At 46.1% G+C, this 15,913-nt stretch overlaps 1 protein-coding gene across 2 annotated transcripts in view; it reads left to right on the top strand.

Moving 5' to 3' along the window:
* LOC116951016 (anthrax toxin receptor 1-like) overlaps positions 1-15,913 on the top strand; it is an 89,142-nt gene that overhangs the window by 52,683 nt on the left and 20,546 nt on the right. For both annotated transcript variants that reach the window (XM_076073361.1, XM_032969285.2), the window contains exons 13-16: positions 316-411; positions 2,796-2,834; positions 13,901-13,996; positions 14,580-14,744. In XM_076073361.1, the coding sequence (XP_075929476.1) occupies positions 316-411; positions 2,796-2,834; positions 13,901-13,996; positions 14,580-14,744 (396 nt within the window). The remainder of the gene's footprint in view (positions 1-315; positions 412-2,795; positions 2,835-13,900; positions 13,997-14,579; positions 14,745-15,913) is intronic.

Genomic DNA, 15,913 nt, shown 5'->3' with positions numbered 1-15,913 from the left:
TAAATTAAACTAAATAATTTTTTGGTTCACCAGGTAAAGCCCCGCTGAGCTATATAGCTCTTTTTCAAAGTCAGATGGCCACAAATGATAGCTTTAACGAAGTGGCTTATGTGGAAATTTATTGCAGTCAAATACTCTAAATGCACATTTATAAATGTGGAGGGAAAAGCCGGAGGAACTGGAGAAAAATCCACATCGCCACGGGGACAACATGGCAAACTCCAAATATACAGGCGTCTAAATGGTTTTAATCGAGTGATGCGTCGCTGCATGTCTGGCATTCGAAGCTGATTACTGTCTTCTCAATTCCCGCAGTCGGACGGAACCATTCTGGCTATCGCCTTGCTCGTCATCTTTCTCCTGCTGGCCCTGGCCATCTTCTGGTGGTTTTGGCCGCTGTGCTGCACCTTGGTAAGAGTCCCGGTCCGCTGAATAGATGTTTTATAATCTCGTTGTTTAACGTTCATATTCTCTCGATTATAAGACCGCCACCCCACTCCCGCTGCCGCCCCCCTGACACTGTAAGCCGCACGCCAGGCTTTGGGACTCGTATCTAACAGGGGCGCCATTGGCCCATGGACGATGGGCAGTTTACCAGTTATTGATTTAAGCAAGCCTGACTACTGATGAGACGATGAGTGTTGAAACCGGTCCGGAGGTTTACCTGCGTTAAAGCAATGGCAATAAAATTCGCTCCCAGATGGCCATGCAGCCGAAAGGATGTGTAACTAAAATACTTTTTTTACGTGGAGAGAGACATATGTGAAATGAGACATTGCCTATTTATTTTATTAACCCAAAGTTTGTGTTAATTTTTTAAGGAAACCAATACAAATAACGTCAATAAAAACAAGTCCAGGAAAAGCAGTAAACACGTCGGTAAAACATAAAGAAATATGGAGTGGACATTGGGAAAAAGTGCGTCTCATTATGCAGAGAGCAAACCTGTCAACACCTTATCAGTGTCTACCTCATTACAGACCAATTAAGACCTTATTGGTCACCCCGTGCCCTTATAAATCGCAACGTTCATCCTACAAAGTCCCATCACGAGGGAGAAACACAAACAAAAAGACAATTATTTTTTTGCCCGTGTTGAAACGGCTGTACGCGGTATGGACCTCAACTCAATTTCCCTGTACAAGAATACGGGGTAAACTTTATTTGGTTGACAGGTATGAGAGAGTGCAGTTATGGTAGAAGTGGCTGTGTGGTGGCAATACAGTTGTTGACTGTACCGATCACCAGTGAAGTTAACGCAACCACACGTGTAATGGTGGAAGTGGCCCTTCTGGCAATAAAGGCCACACACTGGATTATGAGACACACCCACCAATCCAGAGATGATAGTAACGGCGTTCAAAGGATACCTTAGCTGTTAACGCTCTCCACTTCCGCCCGTCCCGTGCTGCTTTTTGGGTCAGCTGACAATTTCTGCATTATCCCTTCCCCATCCGTTCTGTTCCGTTTTTGTTTACTGATTTTCACCGTTTTGCCCCCCTTTCGAGGTTACCCCTGGGTGCTGCTCTAAACCCCTGAAACCGGCCACCTCCAGCTCTGCTCCCTTGTTATCGCATAGTCCAGCCCAGGTGGCATTGCCGGTATAGCGCCGCACTTGATTGACTGACAGGCTATGTTTATTCTAGATTTGAAGTAAAGAAATTAAAAGATAAAAAAAGATAAAAAATAAATTAAATCACCACGTTTCGATCGCAACACCATCAGTCGTCATCATCCTTTTGCCTGATGACGACCGCTTGCGTTGCGATCGAAACGCCGCGATTTAATTTATTTTTTATCTTTTATTTTATTTTCTTTACCTACGTGACTTTACCGAAAGAACCAGAGTATGACAGGCTCTACTGCCGTGGCGTAACGGACATGCGCCCTGCGCTCGCAATCGCTCCCCCACCAACCGCCTCTTTCCACCCCGACGTTTAAATGGATGCATCGCACATTTGGACGATCGGTGGGGGGGGGCGCATGTTGTAGAGTAGAGTGTAGGTTCCCCCCTCCCCCCCCCACAAATTTTGTTGAAACTTTCTGACACCGTGCACCTGCCGGACATCTGTGAAAAGGAGCTTTATAGCTCATCGGATTCCTCCTGTGATAATAAACAAGGATTTTGATTCTTCAGAGTTTTCTGGTCAGCTTGAGAAGAGGTGAAAACTAAGCCAAAATACCCTCTCGATGGGCTGTCTAGAGGTCTCTCCCATGGAGGCCCCATCCACCAGCAGTAGCATAAGTAAGTCATTGCAGAACTGGGCCAATGCCTTCACTGTAGTGCAGCGTGGTTGTTTACCCTGCAGTGTGTTTATAAACACAGCTGCAATATATATAGAGAGCAGCTCCCAGGAGTAACACCTATTGAGGCTTGTGGACATAGCAATAACTCGGGCTCAACCGGTGTCTGGATTTGTGCTCACTGCTGCAGGGGACTCTTGTAACCATGAATAGCTGGCAGGAAATGGCTCGCATCGATTGCTTTCGCAGACTGTTTTTATCGATGCATCGTTTTCGCCTCTGTACGGCCCGCATGGCTCTAAACTCCTTGTCCGATTGTGTCTCACCGTCGGTATACATTGGTCAGAGGGCGCTGAGCTATCGCGCAAGATTAATGACGTTTTGCCTGCCAAATGCTGCGGCTTGTGCTGTTTGTTTTTGTAAATTAGCGTTTTGGCAGCGACGGTGGTCATTCAGCCGTCGTGTTTGTTTAACCGAGACATTTGTGGAGATCGTGCTCTAAACAGCCATGTAGCAATATTTCTAAACTCTTGATTTTTATTTTCTTCTAGGTCATTAAAGATCCACCGCCACCACCAGCGATCGTCGAGGTAAGGTTTTAATGATGTATTCTTGCTTTGTCTGAACATCTGTCTACCGTGGCGCGGCAAGCGAAACGACTACGCGGTGGACATTAGCGTGCCGTACAGTTTCACTTTCAAGAAAAACAAACGCTGCTGTCGGCAGTGCTCTGCTTAGAAATATTATTTAGACTTGGACAGGACGCACGGTGACCCCCCCCCCACCCACTAATCATTGATCCAGGTGAATTTGCTTCCACGATCATAGAAAACAGGAAATGGCCTCCTTGTTACCGGTGTGAGTTGTACAGGCAAGTCCTGGATTAACGCGTGGCGGTGTTCACACCGCAGCGCGTTTCCGCTACAGCGCGGTTCTTCTGCGAGGGAACGCTTTTCGCAGAACAAGGAATGCGCCCGCACCGTTATAACGCCGTTTCTTTCGACGACGGACCACCACTTTCTTGAGCTGCGCGGCTGAGCGGTGTAATTCAGCGCGCGGAATGATACCGTACTTGTGGCCTACTGTCATCCCAGTTCCTGCCATGGAATGACTGCAGGCTGATTTTTCGAGTGCGAATGTGGTTCGGTGCAGTACAGCGGTTCCTCGCTTAACGCGGCTTTCACTCCATGCGGCACTTTTCAGGAGCGTATCTACTTCAGCGTTAAACGAGGAATTGCCATATATGTCGGGGTGTGATTTATTTATGAGCGTGCCTGTGTTTATTAATCCATAATGTTTTCTTTACCGAGCGTTTGTAGCAATAAGTTATTGGCTAATGGTTTCACACAGTCAGTAATGTTTTCTTTTTTACATTATCGTTTGGACACCATATGCATCACTAATGGGGCGGGAGGGGGGTAGAAAATTGAGGCAAATTAATCAGGAACAATGTTTCCATTGTTGCACTTTGAATATAGTCCAAACTGTAAGCATCCCTGTTTTATAAACGGAGGGACAGCTGTGGTTTATTTAAAGTTGTTCTGGTCGTAGTGGTTATTCTCAAGTTAACACGGCCAGAAGAGAGCAGTGTTTTGTCCAGGCGTGCGGACACTTGTTGTCATGATAAATCCAATGGTTTCTGCACCCAGACCAAATCTGCGCCGTCGAGAATATTTTTTTCCGTGCAAAATTATCAGCGTCTCTCCCAGCGGGATTGTCTTCGAGACGTGTATTTTTTTTCTCTTAAATTGTGTGTTTAATCTCAGCAGACACTGAGTACATTTTTGCTGACACGTTTCCAAAATGAAGGCCTGTCGTTTCATTGTCTTAACTCCCACATGTATCCAATGCGTACTAAGCCGTACAATTGTTCTCATCTGCAACAAATTATGTCATTTTGTTACCTTTTCTCTGCCCAAGTTCAGTGTTCAGACTCGCAAAGAGAAGTTTGCCCATTGAAATGGCAATCAGGGGTCGACTTGGCCCATCATCCTTCTTTGGTTGATAAAACGAGTACCACTTTACAGAAAGTCAACAGTGGCGGTGCTTTGTGAATAAACTGGCTCCTATCTTGCGAACATGGAATTTCTGCTGCTGGTTTAAATGGAGAGTGGCACTGTATGCTCATTTGACCAAAGATGCCCTTCAATTTGATTTTGTTTTTCATTGTTATTTAAAATTGCGTGGTGGTTGTAATATTTACGTTCGTAAGCCTGGCGACCTGAGATCGATCCCAGCCAGGGCTATCATGAGTGGAGAGTGATATTGGAACCGGTCCTGACCAGTGCGGTGAAGTATAGCATAGTAAAACAACCCCCATCATCTGTACTGTATGGGGGGGGGGGGGGGGGGTTGACCTTCATGCAGCAATGGATAACAAAGGGCTGTACATGTTCATGTGCAGTTAGAACTATAACTAGGTTCGTGTGAGTAGGCATCATTTGAGAGCCTCAGCCAAAACGTTTCTTGGCGGTGCATTTTTATATGCAGCAGCAGTCGCAGAAATGCACTCTGCTTACATTGGAGACTTGTGTCCCCCGCCTCGAAATGGACCCTGCTTTGAAAGAAAGGCTCCCACTGTTCCAGTGTGGTCTGAGGTTTTCGGGATCTGTAAGTATTCCGTTAGCCGCAGCATGACATTCTGGTTTCCACAAGGCAACGGAGGCCCCTGTTCGGCCGCCCCTTTCGCCTGCTTTAATGCGCTGAACTAACCCGGTGTCACTTTCCGTAAGCGTCGCGAAGGGAAGCGACCGCCAATTATCCGGGCATTGTGCAGTCGCCTCTGTTGTGGGAGTTGTGACAGTCTGCCGTACTGCCAGTTGATGGTGCGTCTTGTTATCGAGGAAGCTTTGAATAATTCTCTGCAAGGTTTAGGGGGCAGAAGGGCCACTGCTTGGAACTTCGCCTGTAATGTAGAAAGAGGATGGATTTTCTAACCGGAGATGGTTTTGGCAGTGGTCCTTCTTCATAGCAGAAGGGCCTTCGCCCGAAATGCCCCCCCCCCCCCCCCCCGTTGAATATTGCTTTCCTCTCGAGGGCAGTGACATTGACGGACCGTAGAAAGGGGAATCACCCAAACAGCTTGGTTTTTTGGAGAGGAGCATAGCCCGAAAGGAGGAATTGAGCAGGCCAATAGGAGAAGGGGAGGGTGGAGGGCTGAGCAACGATGCCTCGCGTAACATCATAAATCTTCCTTCGAAAAATATTCTGAAGCAGAAGACGATTAGTGTTGGAAACAGCGACATTTGCAAATATGATGTGTAAATGTGATCCTTAATGTGTTGAGTTGAACTTTGACGTAGAATTCTTATTAAGTGACTGGCTGTTGGCTTGGTGTGGTCTGGGACTGTTTTGCTGTTGTTTACTGCCTTTCCGAAGCTTGGGAATTGGTGATGCACTTTGAACTCGTATCGTTTATTTATTTAAGGAGCGGCATGGTGGTGAGATGTCAACTACCTCTCCTGCTATACAGGAGGTCAGGGGTTCGATCTCGACCCTGGCGCTTTTATATTTGGAGTTTGCATGTTACCCCCGTGGTCGCGTGGATTTTTTATTCGGGTCCTCCAGTTTCTCCCTCCACATTTAGAAACATGCATTCAGACTATGTAGGTTATTTTGCTGATATAAGTGTCCACATGGTAAGCCACTTTGTTGTTGAGCTATATTTTGTGGCCAGGTCGCTTTTGAACAATAAATTAATACCTCAATAGGCTTTGTCTGTTAGGATGGGGATGGTTTAGTTGTTGTATTTGTTTGTGTTGGGTGATTTTTTTTTTACCTTTCTTGTACTTTGCACTCCTATCACGTGTTGTATACTGTTTGTTGTTGTAACGTTCTTACCCGCCCCGATTTGGACATTTTAAAAAAAAGAGCTTTATAGCTCATCGGATTCTTCCAGTATAAATAAATATTCTGATTCTGTTTGATGAGCGCACGTAACGGTCTAGCTAGACATTCGAACACGTTGGTATCGGGGAGGTTTTTTTTAAAAAAAAAAGCATCGCCACATCGGCACCGTACGCTACAGCAGCTCGGCGCCGGAAGGCCTGAGGTCTGTCGCATTGAACAACTCGGTTGCAAAATTGCCTCCGCTCCTGCTTAAATCCGTGTCAGTTAAGGGAGATTTACACTTAATGTGTTTTTTTTAAAATGCAATTCTGCTGCTTGGGGGTAACAACAGTGGCAACAGTGAAACAGATCTGCGCTGATTCACTGCATTACGGGGTGGGGGCAGATGCCCAACGCACATTGCTTGGCTTCGCTTGGCCAGGCAGAGCACAGCAGTGCCATTGTGTCGCTTGGGCTTTAGCGCTTCTGTTGCGCGGTGCTGCGAGTTATGTAAGCCCCAGGAAGCGGAGAGGGCCTTCACAAAATTAAGTTACGTTTGGCCATTTGCCACCTTGGGTGGCGATTGGTATCGGCACTTTGGTATTTGATTCACCGGTGTCGCACAGTGCCCCGTGAGACCAGATATAGACGAAAGCAATTTGTTGAGATGGGGATTCATTTTGCACTGAATATTGTCTGGGTCGCCGATGGACCGGAGTAAGTGACACGTGACTTAAGTAGCACACAGCAGAAGCGAGAAAGGTATACTGGAGGTTGTGTGCCCTGTGCAGAAATATTTCACGGGTTACCGACGCTGGACAGACTCGACTGAGAATTCATTCCTGGGTTGAGACCGTAGGCAATGTTATTACACGTTATCATGGTGGATCCTTGGCCTGTTCCCATCCATCTCTCTACATCCATCTCGCGTGACCGGGCGATTTGACGCACCGTGATGGTGGCTCTGGTTTTGATCTCCCTCCACGTCGACTGGTCATCAACCTCACGGGATCGGTCGACTTGTGGTTTTAAGTCTGTCCAGCCTGCTTCATTCTGAACGGGCAAGTCTTTATTGGGTCCCCCTCTTAGTTGTGTAGTGGTCAGCAGGCTCCACCATAAACCCACTGGCCTGCGTTCAATTGCCTTGACCATGGCTAACCACCAGTGGTGTTTGATATGTATGGATGTTGAACGTTTTTCGCACCGTACAAAGCCAACTAAGCTGGTCGAAGGTGCGGGGGAAGAACTACAAATGAAACACAAAAATCAGTTCTAAAGAAAATCGTTTTCATAAATCAGTCCCGGACCTCTTCCCCCCCCCCCTTTCACAAACCCGCATTGACCAGCATGGTGAAGCACGGTCAAATAACCTAACCCAATGATCGACACGGCAATGGGAGAAGCCTTCATCTACCGATGGATCGACGGAGGACTGCACTTGACAATAACGGTTTTTTGCAAAGCGCGGGAAGGTGCTTTGCTTGTCACCATGCGTGTGCGATAAAGCGATTTTACGAATTGAGCGGCGGCACTGTGAGGCTTCACTTAGAACTCGGCCCGGTAACCTCGTAGACGGTGTTCCTAGCCCCAGCTGGGTATCGCTTTCATCGAAGCCGCTGCCAAGCCGCTGATGGTCGCTTAAAGCTTTGCAACACTCGTAAGTGGCCGTGCGTCCGTCCACACTCGGACACGCACTTCCGTTTTTGAGACCGGCGAAAATTCCTAACGGATCATTCATTCATGCTGCTCCATTGGCATTGATGCACTGGCAGAATTAACAACGAAGAGGTTTGTCAACACCGTGGCCTTAAAAGGAAAAAAAAATGGTGATGTTTTGGGTGATGGCCCTCCTTCACAACACATAAATAGAGGCCCTGAGAGATGGTGGATAATAAGAGCTAGAAACTGCACTTTACGCCATGGAGCCTGCTAAGAATTGCGTTTTCTAAAAAAAATTCCTGTTGACCAGTTGAACTTTATGGCGGGACGCCGGGTCCCGAATAAACGGAAGTTAAAATCGTTATTGATTCATTACTTTATTTTTGGCGACTCCGTGCCACCGCGCACATAAACGCCGCGACCCACCTGGCGCGGATCATTCTGTTGTCGTGTCGTGTCCAAGCTCAGCAGCGATGACGAATGCGCAGAAGAAACAAAACTTTGAAACTTTGATTAACAAATCGTGTAGAGCTCGTCGAGAGGAATAGATTGCCGTGTCCTTCACCAGTAACAGACATAAAATGACGTCGCAACGCAGTTTATGCGAAAGCCGGGAGCTATGGGAACCCCGGGGTCTCGCCATAAGGTTCAGTTGTTGAATTGGCATGTGAATAGTTACCTCATAGTAGCTCTATCAGGTAGCAAAAAACCCCTACTATATAATAAAAAAGTATCGCTAAAAATCTCATTGATATTAAAGGTCAAAATATAAAATGTTGTTTGGCACATTGCATTGTGGGAAGATTTGTTCTTGTGAAAGCAAGGCATAATCCACCTAGCAATGCATTCCTGGGCTCAATTGCCATTTCAATAAAAGAAATTTAACTTGCTCTACTTTCCTCAGGCAGAGATATTTGGAAGTGTGGTGAAGTATGGTCGAACAATCCGCACAACCACCATGCCCCAAAATGGTTTGGGGAGCCCTTAATACAGCAGTGAATTGACAGAGGGTTATACATCATTATTTTATTCTTTTCGCAAACAAATATGTTATGTAACGCCACTGATTCCCCTAAGAAGCAATAATATTAATAATAAATGGTGGCGAGATGTTAACTACCTCGCCTAGTTTACAGGAGGTTTTGGGTTCAGTCCCGATGCTGACACCTGCATTTTTGGAGTTTGCATGTCTCTCTTTCTCATGGTTGTGGGGGTTTTTCTCCGGGTTCTCCGTTGTTTCCTTGACAAATTTAGAATCAACATGCGTTCAGAGTATTTGGCTGCTAAAAATGTCCACTTGATAAGCCACTTCGTTGAGCTATTATTTGTGGCCAGGTCGCTTCTGAAAAAGAGCTACATAGCTCAGTGGGCCCTACCTGGTTAAAATAAAAACAATTGTTGAGTTTTTAACCTTGATTTGGTTGCTTTCCCACCTGATGACGGACGCTTGCGTTGCGCCCGAAACGTCGTGATTTATTTTATTTTTATACTTACGTGACTTTACCGAAAGAACCAAAGAGTATGTTGAGTTTGTGTTTGATCTGCCCAGGTGGCACAGCGAGATTGGGGGGGGGGGGGGGGTACGTTGCTTACAAGGTTACGAATCCAATCCTTGTCCGGGGTCGGCTCAGCCCATCGTACCTGCAGGGTTGTTTCAAATGAGCAGTGCTTTATTGGGACGTTGTGACAGCGGCTGTAAGATGGAAAGACTCGCCCCCTACCACAGGAATGTGGAATATCAACTGCTGGGTCAGGGCTGTGAACAGAGCACCCACCCCCACGTTCAATTGAGAAAGAAACAGCTGGGGGTTTTTTGTTGATGTTAAGTGAATTGATGCATCCGAGGAGACGTCTGCCGAGGAGATGGAGTGATGAAATCGGATTGTTGCATCACGGTGGTGACCTGTGATGTGGTTGTTAGCGCCCGAAACCGGCGACCCGAGTTCAATTCCCGCTCACGACCGACAACGGTGACGGATATCTGAACCGGTCCCGGGTCTCTCCTAGGTCAACTCAGCCTCAAATGAGTACTTGGTGCGGTGCGTAAACATCAATACTGGGCGAGGCAAAAGGTCTGTGGTGTGGGGCACCCACCACCATATGTGCAGTGCCGGCCTTTATAGGTGCTCGCTAACAGCAGTTGCTCCAAGGGTCTGTTAAAGGCTATCTGGGGGATCTTTGTCTTTGTTACATGGTAGGTTCGTCAGAGGTGGTGGCAGCTTCGGGAAGGCTTTCATCCAGCAGTGGATTGACCATTTTTTTAATGATTGATGAATCATGGATTCAGTTACAACTCTGTTTATTTCAAGTTAAGCATTTTTTCCTTTGTAACAAATGTACATTCTCTTTAAGCAGCTAAAACATGCTAAGTTTAGAACTTTAAATTCCTTCTGGATAATGAAGGGCCCTATTGGTGTCATTAATAATCATATATAATTCATGCACCGGATTGTGAGTCTTCCCACGGACTGGAAATTAATTCAATAATGTTATTGCCTTCCGTTAAAATATTTGTATTTTATTTTAAGTTAACCAGCAATTTGTATGCAGAGTATTTGTATATTATCAGATGCTTTATTGAAAATGAAAACATAAAAATGGAAATTTGTTTTCAGTGACTCTCCTGCAGAAGAGAACAATCGTGACTCGAGGAGCATTCGCTGGATAAAGATTAAAATAGATCGGATTCCTCCTGCAGTGGGACGAGCTACCGTGGTGTGATGATTAGCATGCTGGACTTGCAATCCAGAGGTCACCGCAGCAGTTGAAGGGATTTCCAGATTATAAGGACAGCAGAAGGGGAATGAGCCGACCTCCCACTGCGCAATGGTTGTCCTTCGACAGAAAGCCTTGGTAGCTGGAGTTGGAGGGTTTGTAGAGGGGATTAGAGCGAGATGAGGGGGGAGAGGTAGGAGAGTGTGTGGAGGGGAGTAGAGTGAGATGAGAGAGGAGAGGTACTACTGTGAACTACATTTCACTATCTCACACGCACATGTTCGCTCAACTTAACATTACATTCTGGTATTACGCTGTACTCCTCACTGCAATTGCCTCGATTAATGTTTAATATAGTACACAACAATCACATGAACTCACAGCTAAGCACATTCGAATTCAATGCACTGCACGTTTGGCCGCATTTATACAAAGTTGTAACTAATGCATTTGGTATTGCATTCATGCACACGTGTGTGTGGCTCAGATTCACAGCACACATGTGTGATTAAATGCACATTGGCTCTTCAGCCAAACCTTTTTAATTAAATATCCTTGTTTCCTAATCCGTGAAAAGTAGTTCAGCCATTTTAACTGAAGTATTCGTTTTTGAGCTGCGAGAATTTCGACGACCGAAATTCTCGCTCCTACGTAGGGCTTCTCAGCGCTTCGCCCGTCACCCCCACTCATGTCCTCTTCTTCCCGCCCCCCCCCCCCCCAATGTGTGCAGACTCAATTGTGTGTAGGGGTCGACAATTTTTGTAAACCTGTTGGATCAACTTTGAACTCCTACATCTGGGGGGAGGGGGTGGAGTCCACTTTCTATAACTTTTTGATTCGGGCCTTCTCAAAGGTTCTCATAATTTAGTTGATGGACAAATGGACAAACGGAATGCCGGATTTCATAATAGAAGTCCAGCTGGGTAGTACAACCCATATTTGGAAGTGTAACTAAATCAATTAAATAACTCACCATCTTCATGAGTGACACTGCCTTCTAACAAAATACAGTATACAGTATTTGGTAGGCCATCGATTTTGTTATTGACCCTTTTTCTCAGAGCAGTTGTAACGGCAGAAGGGCTTCCGCTTGAGGCAGCTCTCGATGAGATTTGGCCTACTCTTCCACACTGGCCCTGGTGTCTTGGAAGAGGTGGCACTAACCCAAACTTTATCCAACCACACACACGAGCCTGCCGATCGTCTCATCTGCGGCTGACCCATTTATACTTGCTGCTGAGTGGACCAAGGCGATGGATTAATTCAATGAACTCTATCCATCGTTTCAAATGCCACGCCAGGGGATGGGGTCGAACCAGCAACCTCTGCATTTCCGGTTGCAGTGCGCGAACCATTCCGCCCAGGGAATCATCTCTCTTTATTTGTTAAGTGCAAATTTTTTGTGTAAAAATGAAACATTTTCAGCCAGGGCACTGAGAGTGAAGTAGTAGGAGCAGCAGCAAGCCAGCAGCCTTGCCACATATTTTCCAGCTGACCATCTGCCGTGACCACAAGGCATGTCATTGCAACTTCTCGACAGCATACAGTACGGAATATTTAATTGCGCTGCCAATAAAAATAAGGTAACTTAATTTTTTTTTTGCACTCAGGCTCGAATTTGTCCCGGAGTTTTTTGCGCACAGCTGCAAGCGGCTGCGGAAAGGGGGAGATTGCAGCCAGAAAAAAAAGATCCTAAGCACTACGGTTGAGAGTTTGAAATGTTAGGTTTTCATAACTTAAGGCAGTGCACCTAGAACATCTATTAATATGAGCGTTATACGTTTTAGCTTAATGTGACGGGTGGTTTTGTCTGCTTGGGGAGCGGTCGTGTATGTATGCGTGTTAAACTTTTGCGCTGTACATAGCCAACCGTGCTAACCAGAGGTGCGGCGGAAGGACGGCAAACTGAACACAAAAATCAAAAAGAAACGTGAGTTTAAGAGTACTTGGCTGCTATAATTGTCCACGTGATGGGCCACTTCGTAGAGCTATCATTTGTGATAGCCAGGTCACTTCTGAAAAGGAGCTATAAAATTTTGATTTGAAGCTTTCGTGACTGCAGGAATCCATACTCTTTGGTTCTTTCGGTAAAGTCACGTAGGTATAAAATAAAATAAATCACGACGTTTCGGGCGCAACAAAAGCGTCCGTCATCAGGTGGGAAAGCGTGGTCTGCTGCTGAGGCAGACGGTTTTAAAGCTATATAGCTCAGTGGGCCTTACCTGGAAAAATACATATTGTTCATAGGTTTAGTTCTTTGCTCTCTACCTTTACATACCCACGCTTGCCAGCGAGGTAAAGTATGGTCAAATGACCTCGTTGACCCACACAGTGGCCAGACCTCTCGCCCAATGATGGAGTGACATAAGGGGCTGTACATGTATAATATGTTTGTGTTTAAAACATTTTGGATGAAAGTTGAATCGAGGTTAGTGTACTTTGCTATGATCCCAGAGACTAAGGTTTGCTTCCTTTTTAAGTGTTTATTTACGTAATAAAAAAACTACCGTACAATGGTAAACAGGATCACGTAAACTATAAACACAATTACAACTTTAAATTTCGATTTAAAGCTTTCGTGACTGCAGGGATTCATATTCTTGGTTCTTTCGGTAAAGTTACGTAGAAGGGAAATAATAAAACAATACAATTCTCACGACGTTTCGATTGCAACACAAGCAATCATCACCAGGTATGAAAACCACAGCAAGAATTATTATTATTATTTCCCTTCTACGTGACTTTACCGAAAGAACCAAGAATACAATTACAACTATTGACAAACTGTTAATACTAACGGGGGCAAGTTCGGTGATCGTTATATTCCTGGCCTTGATGCTCAATACAAGTCACGATTGATATTGTTTCCTGAATTGGACCTTCTTTAGGTCACCTCAGCCTGAACTGATTATCCGGTGCTAATTAGAATATTTAATGGGAGAGGTGAATGTGGCTGGGCAGCCATGGTGCTGGTCAGACTACTGCATTGTGTGATGTGACAATGGTGCTCTCGAATAGCACTGTGAGTCGAGTGGTGGTGCACTGGTTAGCACGCTAGGCTTTAAACCCCGACAACCTGGGTTGGACTACCAACCACAGCAAATGTCAATGGCGAGTGATATCTTAAGTGATCCTAACCCCCCCCCCCCCCCATCTCCCCGCCCACACCTTCACCAACCCACGCTCCACGGTGAAGTATGTTCACACAAGCCTCACGGTTGACATGGCATGGCGAGGACTTCATCCAGCAGTAGATTAACAATGGGCATCACGTAACAATTTGTAAGGCTAAACAGAGCACCTCGGTCCTTACAGCGTACAGTTTTGTGACTTAACATTTGAGCGTCGTGCACACCTCGTTGGTGTCCTTAAGAAATATTACGTTGACTCGTTAGAAATTGTTCAGTCTTCCGTCATTCACATGTTGGCTATGTCCGTATGTGCGCGTGCTCAGGACTCGTCAGATGATGAAATGCCCAAGAAGAAGTGGCCAACGGTGGACGCGTCTTATTACGGGGGCCGTGGAGTTGGAGGCATTAAGAGAATGGAGGTGACAGAAGCCCTGAGGCAGTGTTTTTCATCGCAAGGCCCAGACGATACACAAATGTGATAAAACACCCCTTGCAGGTGGTTTGGCAGCCCTCACACTGACGATGCCTTATCGGTGAAAGTGCCCCCTCCCCTAGGAAAATTAGTGAAGAGCGTTCCCCTGAGGCCTCGCGCTGACTCTTGGCCTACTTTCACAGCTGTTTGACGACACCCTCGATCGTGTTGCTCTTTTTTTCAAAGGAATTTCCACTTCAAGGTGACTGGGTGGCGCATGTGTCGCGAGCTCTTGGGTTCAAATCCAGCTGCCCGTGATTAAACTAATTTCTCGAGTAGAGCCTGATCACAATACGATTGCGCAAAAAAATTCACTGCTGGGCGTGGCCTGCTGTTCACGTGAGGCTTGGGGGTCCATTCTCTGATCATCCATTGCCTTCACTTATAATTAAAAAAAAACGCATCTGTCTCTGTAGAAATTAGAGCAACACGTAGCAGCCGAGTGCAATATTACACGTGCTCACACCGGCTACAGCAGCACCTAAGCGAACCAGTCACACGGGCGCGCTCTCTCGTCTGTGCGTGCGTAGGTGCGCTGGGGGGATAAGGGCTCCACCGAGGAGGGCGCCAAGCTGGAGAAACCCAAGAACGCCGTCATCAAGCTCCCCGAGGAGGAGTTCGAGCCGCTCCGAACGGGCCCCAGCAAACCCAAGCACCAACGGCAGCCGCCACGCAAGTGGTACACTCCCATCAAGGTGGGGGACGCTCGTGCCACGCTTCGCCTACCCGCTCGCAAGCGCGCGTGCTCGCTCTGCCGCCGGACGTACGCCTTGCCAAACGTCGCCTGGGTCGTGGCTGTTGTTTTTACCATACTTCACCACGCTTCGTCAGTGTGGGGGTTGTGATGGGGGGGGGCCACCCTTGGCCACGCCTCCCCCCCCCCGAACCCTTTCAAGATATTGCTCGCTCACTGATGTTAGCTATGGCCCTGGGAATCAACCTCTGGTCATTTGGTGAAGGACTTTTCGATCGGTGCGGGTCGGGGAGTGCAGTGCCGCTATTCACGACTCCACCCCACTGATGACTTATGACTTCTTTGTCAAGCGTTATTTTTTAATCTAGATTTAAAACGTATTTCTTTAGAATTGCTTTTTTGTGTTTAATTTGTTGTCCTTCCCCCCACACCTCCGATTAGCACGGTTGGCTACGTACGGTGTGAAAAAAGTTCAACATGTATACATAAAACACATATCCTTTAATGTAAAACACACGTCAAGTCCGATGGTGAAGAGACCCACTGATTTTCACACATTGTGAGGAGGCTGCGATGTCCGAGAGGATATCCAGTGTTATATATACAGGTAGTCCTCTACTTACGAACAATGGAGATGCGTTACGACGACCCCATCGTAAGTTAAAAATATCGTAAGTCGAAGATGGCCTAGCCTACCCAGGAGTCTTAAAGAATGGTGATAATTTAGCAAAAGTAGAGCAATTTACAGTACCGTACTGTATAGACTATATACTGTATGTATTTATTAATTACAATACTGTATTGCAAAGTAAAATGTAAAGTAAAAAAAAACAAGGTAAATTCTTAGCCTACCTATATGAACTGCAATTTAATAGAAAGTTTTTTTCAGGAAACAATCCTATCTGCTATAAAAAAATGTTTAACATGCATTGAACGTATCGTACCGTGGTAACCCTAAAAATTAAATCGCTAAAGCTACGTATCATACACGCATTGAACGTATCGTAACGTATCATATTCTACTGTACTCAACAAGCTTCGTACGCTGCTGCGTTTGCCTGCCGCGCGAAATGTAAAATATTTTGCAATTTTGTCGCATCGCTATCGCCATCGTAAGATCGAAATATCGTAAGTCGGACCATCGTAACTCGGGGACTGTCTGTATATTTA

Source organism: Petromyzon marinus, chromosome 41 (genome assembly GCF_048934315.1).
Source record: "Petromyzon marinus isolate PM22_M1 ecotype Great Lakes invasive population chromosome 41, UKy_Petmar_22M1.pri1.0, whole genome shotgun sequence".
NCBI lineage: Eukaryota > Metazoa > Chordata > Hyperoartia > Petromyzontiformes > Petromyzontidae > Petromyzon > Petromyzon marinus.
The sequence above is the reverse complement of the archived record's forward strand: the minus strand, read 5'-3'. Positions and strand labels throughout refer to the sequence as shown.